The sequence below is a fragment of the Anabas testudineus genome, chromosome 9, assembly GCF_900324465.2.
Source record: "Anabas testudineus chromosome 9, fAnaTes1.2, whole genome shotgun sequence".
In the NCBI taxonomy this organism is placed as follows: Eukaryota; Metazoa; Chordata; class Actinopteri; order Anabantiformes; family Anabantidae; genus Anabas; species Anabas testudineus.
The window spans coordinates 23,875,174-23,889,978 of NC_046618.1; the positions used below are offsets into that span (position 1 = coordinate 23,875,174).

At 40.9% G+C, this 14,805-nt stretch overlaps 2 protein-coding genes across 4 annotated transcripts; one reads left to right on the plus strand and one right to left on the minus strand.

Annotated features, from left to right (window-relative positions):
• The first annotated feature begins 236 nt into the window (after window positions 1–236).
• LOC113151115 (interleukin-6 receptor subunit beta) lies at window positions 237–9,695 on the plus strand. 2 transcript variants are annotated; one of them, XM_026343957.1, is made up of 15 exons: window positions 237–483; window positions 842–946; window positions 2,813–2,924; window positions 3,445–3,569; window positions 3,659–3,789; window positions 4,051–4,207; window positions 4,329–4,411; window positions 4,502–4,724; window positions 5,561–5,764; window positions 6,556–6,654; window positions 6,896–7,036; window positions 7,308–7,433; window positions 7,760–7,844; window positions 8,319–8,400; window positions 8,707–9,695. In XM_026343957.1, exons 1-15 carry the CDS (start codon window positions 417–419, stop codon window positions 9,223–9,225), a joined length of 2,259 nt encoding a protein of 752 aa, XP_026199742.1. In that variant the 5' UTR covers window positions 237–416; the 3' UTR covers window positions 9,226–9,695. The 2 variants fall into 2 exon arrangements, with proteins under 2 accessions (XP_026199742.1, XP_026199743.1); XM_026343958.1 differs by lacking the exons at window positions 237–483; window positions 842–946 and having other exon boundaries at window positions 2,855–2,924; window positions 3,449–3,569.
• A 100-nt stretch (window positions 9,696–9,795) lies between these two features.
• Window positions 9,796–14,592, minus strand: nudt12 (nudix (nucleoside diphosphate linked moiety X)-type motif 12). Of its 2 annotated transcripts, none has more exons than XM_026343959.1 (8): window positions 14,451–14,592; window positions 13,404–13,614; window positions 12,752–13,055; window positions 11,809–12,076; window positions 11,522–11,689; window positions 11,207–11,320; window positions 10,547–10,746; window positions 9,796–10,251 (listed from the first exon to the last, which is right to left on the minus strand). In XM_026343959.1, exons 2-8 carry the CDS (start codon window positions 13,607–13,609, stop codon window positions 10,141–10,143), a joined length of 1,371 nt encoding a protein of 456 aa, XP_026199744.1. In that variant the 5' UTR covers window positions 13,610–13,614; window positions 14,451–14,592; the 3' UTR covers window positions 9,796–10,140. The 2 variants fall into 2 exon arrangements, with proteins under 2 accessions (XP_026199744.1, XP_026199745.1); XM_026343960.1 differs by having other exon boundaries at window positions 13,404–13,617.
• Between the last annotated feature and the right edge of the window lie 213 nt (window positions 14,593–14,805).

The window sequence follows — 14,805 nt, forward strand, 5'->3', positions numbered from 1 at the left end:
TCTACCTGACTGGATGTAAAAGCTTCCCCAAGTGATCTCTTACAGTAATGTGTTATCTTGCCGAGTCCCACTCTTCTTATGACTTTTTGTTTCCATTATCTGCACTGACTCGTGTGCCACGCAGGACTCTCTGCGCGAGAGGCTGCGGACAGTAGTGGTCATGTGTCAGTGGGTGTCACTTGTGAGCGTGAAGCAATTTCCTGACACACAGATGTGAGCAGCTCAGTGCAGAGGGAGTTCATCTCCTGTCTTCCTCATCTAACGCACTGATCTTTAACACATCAGAGATCTGAATAACACCTAGTTCAGTTCTCAAACTCTCAACACTTCACATAGATGGAAAATCCCGGGTGAAGACATTTGTTTTGAATGAGCTGGTTATTTTTTTAAAGTTTTTGTTTTGTTTTGTAGTTAACATGGAAATATTACCTTCTAAGCTCCTTCCTACCTTGACAGTGATGAGTCTCTGCATGTTCTCAGATGGTGAGTTCCCCCAAATTCTTTCAGAATAAAAGCTTTATTGCAATGTTGTTGCTTAAACTTTAAACCATATGTGAGTTTGATTTTTATCACCTTTAGTGATTTGTTCAGCACACTTGGTTCACTGTCTCATGTGGTTTAGTTAAGTCCAGGACTGTTCACTAACCTAGTGGGCTCTTTTCCATCTAAGATATTCCTATTATTTCTATATTCTATTATTCTATTATTCATTTACTGTTTGTGTCGCATTTATCTGATTAGTAACAAAACAAACGTTGGTTTTATTAGTATCATGTTTATGAATCATGTTTGGTTCCTTAGCGTTGATCTTGTTTTTATGTGTGTGTGTGTTTTGAGTCAGAAGTGACTGTGAGGAACACTGATCTGAAGCATTGTAAAAATGACAACAAAGTGTGTGTCATGAATGTCAGAGACTGTGACCCTCGACCACCGTCATCTCTACAGAGTGAGTTTGCACACACACACACACACACACACACACTCTGTTTCTGTTTCCAGTGAACTGTTCATGTGTTTTATTCACTGCAGAAAACACTGGTGGGAAAAACTACTCACGGCCTTTTCATAAGTAAAAGTATCAGTAGTATACATATATGTAAAAATACTTTATTAAAGGTACAAGTAAAGACATTAGGAGCTTTTAAACCTGTGTTTAAAATATATGAAACTACATTATTATACCAAGTCGACGCAGTATTCCAAGCACTCACTGCTGGTGATCTGCTTGCTGAGACGCACTCACCTCCGGGCTGATTACAGCTGTTTCAGCAACATCTGGATCACTTCTACAAAGACCCCACTCTGACAGACCGGACCTTGGAAAGGACTCTGCAAACGTTTGTCCAGGAGGCTTCACATCAGTTTGAAGACTTAATTAAAGTCCAGTAGCCACTGAATTGCATTACATGTTTATTATATCATCTTTCACTTTTTCTAACTTGGCGATGAACCTCATTAACATAATGTTCTGCGTTGCACCTAAATCTAAATGAACTGCCTAACCTAAACGCTACACCCAAGGCTTCACCTCATAAAGCCCTCTGAAGTTGTGAGAATCAGACCTTCGTAACAATGGTGCTACCCGTCTTTTCCAGTCTAAATTCCCACCTGTGTTTGTTTTCTGCCTTCGAGAGTCCTGACTTCAGCAAGAGATGTCTCTGCAGCCAAGTTCTCTAATCCACACCAGACCACCTACTACTAAGCAGTATTTTTAGTACCGTGCTAAACTGTTTGTACGTGGATTTAAAAAAAAAAAAAAAAGTGTTTTCTTAACTGTAAATATCATCTCTGGCACTAATCTGTACTTTCGGAGGTGAGCACCATCAACCTCATCCACCTCTTTGTGCCAACACTTCTATGTTCCCTTTTTAGATCTCAGGAGAAACTGGCTTTAAAACACTGAGCTGGGGAGAACTGGTTTCTGGTACTGTGCACCTTACGGTTAAAATGAGCCGCAACACGACCTAAAGTTAGAGCCACCGATTCCACTAAGATACTTAGAGACGTAACTATTAATTACAATAATACAATACAATCATATACAATAATTAACTATTGAATATTATTGACTGTCCTAGAAAAAGGATCCTTTCTCTGGCGCTCTTCCTTTAGGTTTTTTTAATTTTTATTTCCTGTTTTGGGGGAGCCTCTCCTTACCCTATTCAAAAGTCTATGGATAGAAAATGTCTTTGTTGAACAGATTGTAAAGCCCACTGAGGCAAATTGGCGTTTTATGGGAGTGGTGAAGTGTATTTTTGCGTCTCAGTTTGTCAGATCTTGATCTCAATGAGATTCCCTGATTAAATAAAGCTTATCTATCTTCAAGAGGGTGGAAGCAGAAAAACATCAGACCCACAAACAGATTAGAATCTAAAGTAACTAATAACTGTTAAATAAATGTACTGGAGTAAAAAGTAAAGTTGTTTTACTCTGAATATGATGAAGTTTATAAAGTGGAAGTTTATCAGGAATCAGGAAAACACCTCAGTATCAAAAGTACCTCAGAAACTGTACTTGAGTAAATGTACTCGCCACCATTCGCTGGCTCACTGACTAAATTTAAACATGTAGGTAAAACATTTTCGTTGTCATGTCCTGACCATGTGTCAAGTCATGCCACCAGATCCACTGCAGATGATATTTTAGAGAAGTATAACATTTATCATGTCTGGATGCAACTGTGATGAATTACCAACGAAGAGCAGGTCATAGTGCAGTTGCTGCTTCACTGTTGGTTCTGTTCTAATAAAAGCTTTGAGGGAATGAGAATGGGGTGTTGGTTAACCTGGATCCACTTGTTGTTTTCCTGCAGAATACTTCAACATGTCCTGTTACTACCTGATATCACAGGATTCTGTGACATGTGAGTGGACTCAGGACTCAAACAGCCACTCTGAGTCTGACGCGTCTCTTATCTTCAGCAGGTAAACGTTAAACAGAAGTTCTATTTGATCAACTGAGGAACTCTTGTAAATTATATTTTAACTTTGAGCTACTGAAATGTACAGTTAGGACCATAAATAATTAAATGGTGATGGTTTCGTATTGTCTTATGTGTACATCCATTTTTGTGGGGCTCAAACATGCATATATGCCCATATCATAACACTGCCTCCACCATGTCAGACGACGTGGTGTTTTGGACCATGAGCTGTTCCATTTCTTCTCCATACTTTTAAATTGTTTTGATCAGTCCAGAGTATCTTATTTCAGTGTTACCAGTGTTTTGCACCTTGTTGTGAAGCATCTGGAGACTTCGACATTGACAGGCCCACCTCCCCCAGATTGTTTTTGACTTGACTAGATGTTGTGAAAGGGTTCTCCTTAACCTTGAAAATCTTGAGTTCACTCACATCTTGAGCGTTTCATTTCAGTGTGGTGGTGTACATATGCCAAATGTCCTTTCACCACAGTATATATAATGGAAATCTTTTTCTTCTTCAGCCAGTGGGCAGTCAGATCTTGTCAGGTATTCAACCCAGCAGCTTTCCGTACCATAACAGCCAGGATGAAAAGCGACGATCTGGACATCTGGTCCCAACCCCGTTCTGTGTTGCTTTATGAAATAAGTTAGTAACCCAGAGATGTGACTATCTGACTTGTAATTACTCCACGCCTGAGTAATGACAGTAATCCTCTCCTTGTGTCATTTCCTCAGTAAAACCCGATCCGCCTAAGCTAACTGTGGTCAACTTCACACAGAACTCTGTTGTTTTGTCTTGGAGAAGCAGAAGTGGTGGCATCTGTCGGCTTCGCTACAGAGTCAACAACACCCAGAGATGGTCTCAGGTTAGCATCTAAAACACACATATATATATTAGAAACACATTAAAGACGGAGTCACACGTAAAGGTGAAAGTACTGTGCAAAAGTCTTAGGCACCATTACATTTTCATTGGTTTGACAGTGCTATTATAACTATATACCTATTTATATTGTAGTCAGGTTAGGGTTAGGGTTAGGGTTAGCCTAAATGTCATATAAAAAAAGATCTGAGGGTGGCAGCTACCACGTCACATTTTTATTTTTGCTTTATAATTTTATTTCCAGACTCCAGATTTGAAGTCTGGAAATAAACAGGAGCAGGTCTACACCATCGAAGACCTCCTGCCGTTTACCAGCTACATAGCTGCTGTGACCTGCAGAGAGAAGAGCGGCTTCTGGAGCGACTGGAGCTCTAACATCAATGTGACAACGCTGGAAAGCGGTACAGTTCTCATTCAAACTGACATTAACCCAAAGACCTGTGGTCTGATGAACTGATGCCCAAGAAGAGAGACACCATCAGCTCGTCACTTTCTCATTTTAAGCTTTGTTCTTTTTTTCAGTGCCCTCCAAGTCTCCACAGGTGTGTTACAGACTAGAGTATACAGACTCAGGTGAACCTTTTCTCCTTCACCTCATGTGGAAGGTACGGTGCTCTGTTCATTTTGGTCATATAAATAGAAATCATCCTCTGTAGGTTTTCACTTATCTTGATGAACCTAACATCTCCCCTCAGGCTCTTGACCTCTATGATGCTGGAAGTCGTGTTCTTAGCTACCAGGTGAGCTACAGGTCTGTGATAGAGCGGTCTACCTCTGTGACAATTATTAAAAATGTCACAGAGGTAGTGGTGCCCCTAGAGGTGGAGGAGGGGAACTGGAGTGTCACCGTTACAGCCTTCAACGCAGTCGGCTACGGACCTTCTGCACATCTCAACATTGCCACACAAAGACAGAAATGTGAGTCCTCTCCCAGTAAGACACTTTGTTAGCATTTCAATTCATTATTAAGTCCTTCTCTAGCTGTCAAGTACTTGATAGTTGTTAAGTATCAACTATCAAGCTGATAAATGAATTTTCATCCAGATGTTCTGCAGCTCTTCTCTTAAAGGTAAGTGGTCAAACAGTTCATTGTAAAGAAATCAGTAATGAATTGTCTTTGGAGGAAGATTGTGCTCAACATATTAACCCAAAGATACGTATGGTTTATGAGTGCATTAGGAATTTATTAGGTTGTAAACAATTTAAGAAAGGCTGCTTTATCAGGAAGTGGTTTCCTTCATGCAAACAGTTGTTTTCATGGTCCTGGTGATGTGACCTGAGAAGTAGACGAGTTCCATCAAAATCCAACATAGATGTTTAATAATAATCCCTAAAATATTACAATTAACAAACACACACCGATAAATATTTATCTTTTACTTTCCCAGTCAAGATGATCAGCCTCCAACTTTTAATCTGACACTATCAAGTTTAAAACTTGTTCTGTCAACATATGCAATATCCTGTGTGTGTGTGTGTGTGTGTGTGTGTGTGTGTGTGTGTGTGTGTGTGTGTGTGTGTGTGTGTGTGTGTGTGTGCGTATGTACATTTTCTATGAGAGGAGGAAGCAGCAGAGACATGATGTACAGATAAAACTTCTTGCAACATGCACCATGTTTTCATCCAAATGTTCTCCTCAGCAGCTAAATGATCATTCTTGTTTCATGTGTTACTGATGGCACCGTTATTTACTTTACTTAATTTTTAATCTTACAAGTTGTTCAATTGATCACAAACAGTCTTATTTTTTTCAGCACGTGTGCCCTCAGTCAGAAACATGTGGGTTTCCAGTACTTTCCCAGCTGTCAATGGCCTCAGGGTCGAGTGGAAGGTCGCAGTAGACCAACCCTCTGCCCTACCCGTCAGTCATTTTGATGTTCAGTGGCGTGCTGAGACACACCCATCCACCAGCTGCTGGTCCACAGTGGACGGCTCTAACACCTCTGCTTTCATTCCAGGTACAGCAGAGCCAACACATGTTCACCTCGTGATTTATTTTCAATCAGAGATTCAGAAAAAGATTTGTTCACTGTAATGAATGAATACGACATTAACAAATACCAATCAATAGCTAAATAACTTTTTCTATGCTCCATAACTATTGTCCTTTAAAAGTTTATTATATTCTGCTGTTGCCTCAGTTGTAAATTATATTTAGTATGAATCATGCTAAATAAAATTAAAAATGCAATGTTGACACTGTTGTTATGGCAGATCAGGATGTTTAGGTATCTTTGGATTCACATTTGAGATTGAAACAGAAAGATAAAGTAATTTTTTTTTTTTATAAAATATAAGTCCGTTCATTTTGGTCACCAACTGCTTAAGCTGGGTCCGACGGCTAATCACTTTAATCTGAGATAAGTCTCCAAGAAATGCACTGTTTCCTCTGTTCTTGAAAATAAGAAACCATGTGAATCACAATGAGTCTTCTGTTTTTTCTCAGTATTAAAGAAATATACCACCGTATCAGCCTCATCCTCCAACAGAAGAGGACGAGTTCATTTTATTATCATTTAGAACCAAAAAACCATCGGTACATTATGCAGATCTAAAGACAGAAGCATCATCAACATGTTTTCTGGTGATTTCCTCTGTTCTATCACCATAAGTCATATAGTTGTCTTGTCATTATCGTTACCTGTTTATTCGTTTATGTCTGAGGCAGCTGCAAAACACTTTCACAATAAAAGCCTTCCAGCTGAATGTTCAGTCCTTGTACAGTACAGTGTGTATTATCTGTTAACAGATGTTGAACCTGGTGAGTCGTATCTGATCAGCGTGTTCCCCATCTACGAGCAACAGTTTGGATCTCCTCAGTCACTGAATGCCAGTCTGCAGCAAGGAGGTAAATATGCACATACGGATGATTTGTTAGCATACTTACTTAAACAGTCGTTTGGTAGATGATTGGAAACTTGTGCAGGGTTTCCTAATAAAGACACAGTGTCTGTGGCACCGTCCTCCCCACTAATAGATCAAACCGAGGAACACTACTTCCTGTAGAGTTAACATAGAGGCCTACAGTATAATAGCCTGGACATTATCCCTGGAGCCATCAAACAGGTTCTGTATTTGTGTTTTCTCAGCTCTGATGGAGGTGGATCAGCTGAAGGTGTTTGGTGTGAACAAAACAGCGGTGTCGGTGGTGTGGGCCTGGCAGAAGAAGTCTGGACTGATCCGAGTGAACGGATACAGCGTGATGCTGCAGGGCGACTCGGAGAAACACAGTAAGTTACTGCTGAAACATGTCACTGGATCAGTTCCTGGGTTAAGTGTCTTTTACATCACAGCACTTTACCAACAAATATTTGTTATAAAAAAAGTTTTTAATAAAGAATCCACATCTCTGTTTGGGTTTCTTTACATCATATAAAAATAAATTACTTTTTTTAGGCTATTTGATACTTCTGCCTTCAGAAGTATCGACCTAACCCTATAACTGAATTTACTTCAAGTGACATTTTCCATTATAAAAACACACTATTCTCTCTTCGCCAGCTCTGTTTTTGTGGCCAGACCAGTTGCAGCACACCTTCCTCAACCTGACGCCCAACACTGAGTACTCTCTTATCCTCTTGGCTGATGATGTCAGCAGAATCACCATCCCAGTAAGGACAGACTTTGGTAAGTTTCCCTGTTTGCTCTGCAGATTTTTTGCCTTTTGCTGCTCATCTAATCCCAGTTACATCGGTTATATTATTTTATTCTACAGCTCCATTGATACAAGATTATATGATTTTACAAGAAAATACGTTTAATTCATCTTTATGCATCAGTGCTTTTGTCCTTGAGCCAAACATTGAACCTTCTGAAGCATAAAAACGACCTGGAAAACAGTGGAAACCACCGCAACTAAATAAATTATGTTTCAACATCCAAATCGAATCCTCTCTAACAGACGGTTTCTGTGTTTCCCATCATCAATGTTTTGTCGTCTTATTCTTTTCCAGATGAGGTCCCAGTGGTGGCTACAGCGACTCCTCTGCTGCTGCTGGCTGTTACTGTGTTAATCGTCTCCATCCTGTCCAGGACTGTGTGAGTCAACACACATACGATCAAATCTGAAACTAGATAAAAGGAAGCCACTTGAACAAATGTGACTATTACTTACGGATGGGAATGATCATATTTGACATATTTACACGTGCTAAAAGTATGTGAACCTTTAGGATTATCAGGTGTCTTATTAAAGAAGGGAAATCTGTGTGTCTGATCTTGACAACACAGGTTTGTAAAAGTGTGTCAAAAAAAGAACCCTTTTATTTAGCAGACGCTTTTATTCAAAGCGACTTACAAGTGAGGTACAAAGCAAACAAGTTTCTAAGCCAAGAAGAAGTAAAGTCCTCTAGAAAGAGCAAAGTTATTGGAGAAAATGTTTGTTTATTTGGGTTCCCTTTATCTAGTCTTAGGACTTCCACAGAAATCTGATCACATTTTTAGGTCGTATTTATGCAGAAATAGAGAAAGTTTGTAAACGTTTCAGACACTAATACTAATTTTAATGAGCAGGTACAAGAGATACTTCTTCCCGCCCATCTCAAGTCCTCGGAACAGCACAACCGGCAAATGGCTAATGGATTCAAACCGCAAGGTAAGCTGATTTTGTTGTTCACAGCATGTTCTGGCCTTAGACCCTCGAACTGGACTAGGAAAAACCAAACCAAACTAAACTGAACTAAAACAGAGCAACAGAGAAGTGAACCATCTTCCAGCAAACACAGACATGTAATAAACATAGTGTGTATAAATAAATACAGGCATGTGGTAGATTTACATTGTGGACAAACCTTTTACTACCAGAGTCCATTAAACTAGAAAATATTTAATCCTTTACATTGCACCTGTCCCTCCAATCAATAGTTTTTCTTGATCATAATCCCATCACTTCTTCCAACAGAGTTCTACAGAGCAACACATCTTGGATATCAAAGATTTCCAGGAAACAGATATATGTGGAGTGAAAAATGCCATCGTGGTTGCGCCTCGTTTGACGGACCTTCACGAAGACACTGCTCTGCTGTCGTTTGGTCACTTTGCCGTCAAACTGTCAGATGTCAAACTGGAAACACAATATGTTTCTAATAGCCCCCTACCCACAGAGCACCAGCTCCAGTGTTATCTACCTGAAGTGTTTGAATCTGACAAACACCATCAGACACGTCACGCTAACATCTGGTTTCCTCAGAAAGAGGAAGAGGACAGACGACACCTCGACTGTCAGACATCACAGCAGGGAAGCGACGTTGTGAAATGTTGTTTTCACGAACTCATGGCTAACGCTGACGATTGCTGTGTCAGTCAGATCACATGTGAGCCTGAGTATGTGATGAACGCTTCCTATCTAAGGAAAAGTGAGACAGACTGTTCTCTGATCTGTGAGACTGATTATATACCAAACATTGCAGTAGTGACATAGGCACCGACATCAGGACAGCTTGGGAGTACAACCTCACATGTACTCAGGGCTCAGCGTTGCTTCCAGTTACATGCTCACGACAGCTTAAAGCCTCTGTATGTAACGATCACAGCTTCAATATCACTTCAATGGTGCCTTGAATTAACTTGAATTAGCACAAATTGCATCTCTGTCATTGCCTGGTTCATCGGTTTCTGCCCCAGAAGCATCTCTCGGGAAACAAGTACCACTTTACGGCACTACATCAAACGTAACCACAGCTCAGCTCAACATGGCAGAGGGAGGAGACTCCTTGTTCAACGTAATATTTGTGCTAACCAGAAACAAAATTCAGCTGCATTATAACAAAGCTGGGTTTTTAAATATGCACAGACATATTTCTATAGACATATAGTGGGGTGATGACGGCCAAAGAGCAGATACTCAACTAGAAGAATAAATGACCTTGTAGAGCTTGTTGTCCCTGCACAGCTCCCAGACTGAGATGATAACACTCACGTGTACTATTTGCATATTTATATATTTGCATGGTTTTGGAAGGACCGAAATTTAGGAAATAAACATTCTAACTTTTGTTGAAATGTAAGTTTATTTTTTTAAATATTAAATGTTTACATGTCAAGTGTTGTTTTTACTAATTGATGATTGATTGAACTCTGGTTACATTTGGTTCACACAAATCAAATACAGCTTTTTTGTATCTGTTCTAACCTGTTTAACCTACTTTGTGCACTTTCAACATTTCTTCCATGTTTGTACTGTTGTTTCTTACGTGACCCATCGACGGTCTGCAAAACCTGTGTTGTGCAACCTGAAAGTGATCAGACTGATTGCTGGTTTGTTGTAACCCAGCTTCAGTTAAGACAGGTGCTTGGTTTTTTAGACCAATCCAACCATTTGGAGGAGAGGAGGAGGTCAGAGGTTAGAGTTCATGCCGACCCAGTGTCTGATCAGCTGGTGGGCGATGGTCTGTCTGGGAGGGACCGTCAAGGCTGCATGGATGCCTCTGAACAAGGAGTCAATGACCTAAACAAGTAAAGAAAACTTTAAGTATTAACACTGTAACTGTCTTCACGTAACACAAGATCTGTCCTCACTAAAACTGAATCTCAAAACTATTAACAGGAATCATCTTCACACATGATCCACTGATGAAGACCAGCAGACCTCTGGAGGATTTCAGAGGAATGCTCACCTGACTGAATCAGAATCAGACTGAAATCCCAGGGTCAGTTATGAACCGCTCTTAACGACTGTAATCAGTGGGAGTATTAATACTTTTTATAGTATTAGTAGTAGTGTTAGAAACAGTAGTTTGTACTTGTTGCCGTGGGAACCACCGAGCTTCCTCTATCTCGTTCTCATCCACCCTGATGTCGGTCGATATGGCGACAGCCAAGCAGCCAATCATGAGGTTCGAAGGCATTGGCCAGGGCTGACAGGAGATGTACTGAACCGGTCCGACCTTCACACCGCTCTCCTCCTCCACCTCCCTCCTCACGGCGTCCTCGATTGTCTCCCCTGCAGGGACACGATGAGCAGAGCAGGTCACTGTGTTTGCGTGTCCACATCTTTATTTCCTTATGCAGACAAATTTTGTTCAAATACTATTCTTGTGAGGACATTTTGGTGATAACTCGTGATGCTTTTCACTGATGATGAAGTGCCAGTTGTACAGTTTACTGTATAGTTTTGCACAGACATCACCCTCCCGACAGAGAACCAGAAACAGTTTCTAATTACAGCACAACTCACGATGTCATTTGGACAGTTGAGTTGGAGACTGGATGTGTTGTGCTAGTGGCAGCTAAAGAACTTCTGGTCTCCCAACTCAGTATTTTCTTTTCTAACTTTTCAGGCCCAGCTGACTTTGACTAAACTGACATTCCTTGAGGACGACTCACGGCTCCTAAAGGCTGAATTACTACTATTTATACCTTTAGATCTACAGTATATTTAAAGTACAGTATGTGTTTGTTACCAGGCTCTATGAATCCAGCCAGACAGGAGAACATGCCGCCCGGGAACATTTTCTTCCTTCCCAGTAAACACTGGTTGCCATCAGGGTGGATCACCAGCATGATGACCACTGGATCTGTAAACATGCACACGAGACACAGAAGCTGTTACCATTACCAGTTAATGCTTGTAGAAGTGTTACTTTTAACAAATCCGTTAAAAGTTTTACTCTTCAACAGTTAAATAATGGTCATTAAGTCAGTTCCTACATGTCCACAGCATTCATCAGTGTAAATCATCAGTGTAAATCATCAGTGGATGTTTCTACACTTCTTACCGACTCGTGGATAACAGGTGTTGTGAACTCCCTGCAGGCTCCTGCAGTCTGAGTTCAGGCAGCTCCTCTTGTATCCACCTTCCTCCAGCTTGGTGCTGCTGCCACATGTCGGACAGAAGCTGTAGCGGCTGTGCCAGGCCAAGACCGACCGAGCCTGAGCCACTACACCTGAAGGACCAAGGGAAGGAACACAGCCTATTTATTTAATCAAATATACGAGTCACATTAAAACCTGTTGTGATCACAGCCACCAGAAAGACGACAACAATAAAAAACATCTTCCTCACCAGCCTCTTCCTCGTTGAGTTTCAGCAGGTCTCTGTTGGGGATCTTTGGGAAGAAGCAGTTGTTTTCTCTGCAGCGTTTCAAAAGTTCAGCTGCATCTTCATCCGTGTTGATGGCAAACCAAGCAGGAGGCTCCCAGGCTTCCTCCTCTGTCTTAGAGGAACAGGACTTTTTCCTTTTCTCCACGCCTAAGAAGATGAGCACAGTCGCTGGTTTCTGGACGAGGTCTTTGACAGCTTCATATCTGAAGCGACACAGTTTGGTCTCACCCTGTTAGGATTTAGAGTCGCAGCAGTTAGATCAGTGTCAAAAATCATAAGCTAAAAAATATCTCTTAATATTTGTCATTTGTTTTTTTCTTCAGTTTACTGGTTTTTGACTGAAAACTTAACACATTGAGCAAATCTGACTTTAGGGAAGTTCAGATTCAGAGCAACATTTTAAATACCAACTAGTCCAGGAAAATGATTCTGTCATTATTTCCTAACTGAATTTCACATTTTATTTAGTAATCAGTGACAAATACTTCCCAACTTCTTTATGTAGATGATATTGTACTTCACTTCTCAGACCACTCCCTTTGTTAAGCAGTTGAAAAACATTATTTAAACCATTTACAGCCATCTCTGAAACTTATTAAACATTTAAGATGACAGAACCATCCTAACTCAATTATAGCTAGTTAAGGAGTTCCCATTGAAAATTACTAGTTACCACTAGTCACTAGTCCCACTCAGGACCAGCTAATGGTTTCTGTAGGCCAAATAACTTTAATACTGATGCTGTTTTGCTTGCAGCTTATTTACTACCCACACCTGGAAGATTTTACAATTTCAGACTGACTGCAGTTCGAACTCTAGGTCTGTGATATGTGAATCCTCATGTGTCTATGATTCAGCAGCTCCAAATCAAATCCATCAGTGCCATTTCTGTTCAGCCACCTACCCCTGCATCATCATTGTCCTGGGAGCTGTTGACCATAGGACAAAGTTTGGAGAACAGGAGGTAGACTGAACCCGAGTCTATTTGTTTAGCCTCCATCCAGACCTTGTCTGTCCTCTTTGCACTCAGTCGGTCCAGCATCTCCCTGCTGAAGTAGTTTTCTTGCTGTCTGATGTCGGAGCCCGGCAGGACTCGCTGGCAACCATCATCTGTTCGGTTCAGCAAGTTAGAGATGTGTCTGTGGCCCCAGAACTTGGCGATGTCATAAGCGGTCTGCGATGAACTGTTCACTGAGAATTTGTCACAGCTTTAAAATCAATAACAGAGAAGAAGTTAGAGATCTGGATAGAGGCCGTGAGTCCATCTATCAAAGGATACACTACACCTTTTCATACATGTACTGTGCATTAACTCCACTAATAACAGCTAAATGTATTTAACATAAGACTGTATTCAAACCTAAAATACAACCGCTCATCTGCCCCCTATTGGCCAAACATCTATTCACACAGCTTTAAAGTGATACTTAACCCTGTATCTTTTAATTTTGGGTGTAGGAGTTGAATGTTTTTTACTCAAAATAACATTTTGGGTTAATATTGCTTCTGTATTTCATCTTTTGCACTGCGCTCATCTCTCTGTTCTCCATCTATACCCATATGCCAGCAGCGCCTCCACCACATGGTGGTGTCCATTGCGAGCAGCCAGCATCAGTGCCGTCCAACCGCTGTATCCGGTCTGGTTGATGAGGGACGGGACGTGGGACAGCAGTATGGACACCTGGCTCAGATCTCCTCGAGCTGCAGCATCTAAAAACTTCTCCACCATCTCGTCCTTCGCACTTAGTTGGAGGCTCGTCATTCTCACTGCTTGGACAACAAAAATAAACCTCTCCTGAGTGTGACTGGGAAGAGGACATTTTAAACCTAAAATAGTTCAATCTTCTGTCTAGATTATACATTTTTATATATACAAAATATAATCAGGCAATAAATTATGATCTATTACTATGGATTAACCAAACAGTAGTATTTAAAGTGGTTTAAAGTAAGCTGACGTTACCTGCTGTGCTTTACCTACTCTGTCCTTTGTTTTCTCAAAGATAAAACATACGATGGTACAGTTACAGGCCAGCTACAGACAATAAGCAATGTTTTTGTCTGTTCACAGCAATTCATGGCTGTTTTCACCCCCAGCCCCAGTCTGCAGCAGGATTTTCTGCTAGGTTGTTGCTGCAGCAACTGTGCCAGTGATATTGTATTATATGGTTCATAAATGCATTATAAAAACCAACAGCTGATCTATGGCAGCCACAGGAAGACTTCCACAAGCTGGCCAATCAGAACACAGTTCTTCCATAATACAGATGTCTATTGGTGCATGCAGCTGTCAATCACACGCTGTTACTAAATGCAGTGCAGCTTCTCAATGAAGGAAGACCAAGTTGACCATGTGGAGCTGTAGCAGCTGTAACGTTGGATTGTTGTAGTAATTTTAAGTAAAACTGACATCAGAACATGTGGTAACAGTCAAATCAAACACTGGGTTTGTTCAAGAGGTTCAAAGGTCCACAGAACAAGCTTCTGTCACTGCTGCGGAAATAAACACGTCGCTGAGTTTAACCAGGGTTCGTAAACTAACCTCCGTTCAAGAAGCAGAACATTAAAATAAAACGTCCGTGTTGACATGATCTGAATCTCACCTTCTGCCCGGTGCTGTTTGTTTCTCTGAGGTCCAGGAAGCTGTTTATCTGCTGGGTCGGAGAAAAGGCGACGAGCTGCGTTCAAGAGCAACGACGCCGCCTTCAGGGACTCCTTGTTCTGTCGTATTTCTGAGCGCTACGACCACAATGGCCAACGTCATTTAGCTTCAGCTGACTTTAACTGAGCTCTTTCAATCATTAAAAAAAAAATAAAATACGACCAGGCAGGACCAGTACACAGGATTTAGCTTTCTTAAATGATCTTGTTTGTATTGAAATTTATTTAGAATGAGATTTTTTATTAAATATTCAGGACTGATGGAAGATGTATTAGGCTGCTTTAGCTCCATGCATG

Coding starts and splice junctions, on each gene's coding strand:
- LOC113151115 (XM_026343957.1), top strand. CDS start 417: ATGGAAATATTACCTTCTAAGCTCCTTCCTACCTTGACAGTGATGAGT. Junction 5,765..6,555: donor CACCTCTGCTTTCATTCCAG/GTACAGCAGAGC, acceptor ATCTGTTAACAG/ATGTTGAACCTGGTGAGTCG. Junction 7,434..7,759: donor CCCAGTAAGGACAGACTTTG/GTAAGTTTCCCT, acceptor ATTCTTTTCCAG/ATGAGGTCCCAGTGGTGGCT.
- nudt12 (XM_026343959.1), bottom strand. CDS start 13,609: ATGACGAGCCTCCAACTAAGTGCGAAGGACGAGATGGTGGAGAAGTTT. Junction 11,690..11,808: donor ACTCAACGAGGAAGAGGCTG/GTGAGGAAGATG, acceptor TTGGTCCTTCAG/GTGTAGTGGCTCAGGCTCGG. Junction 10,252..10,546: donor GGTGGTTCCCACGGCAACAA/GTACAAACTACT, acceptor TTACTTGTTTAG/GTCATTGACTCCTTGTTCAG.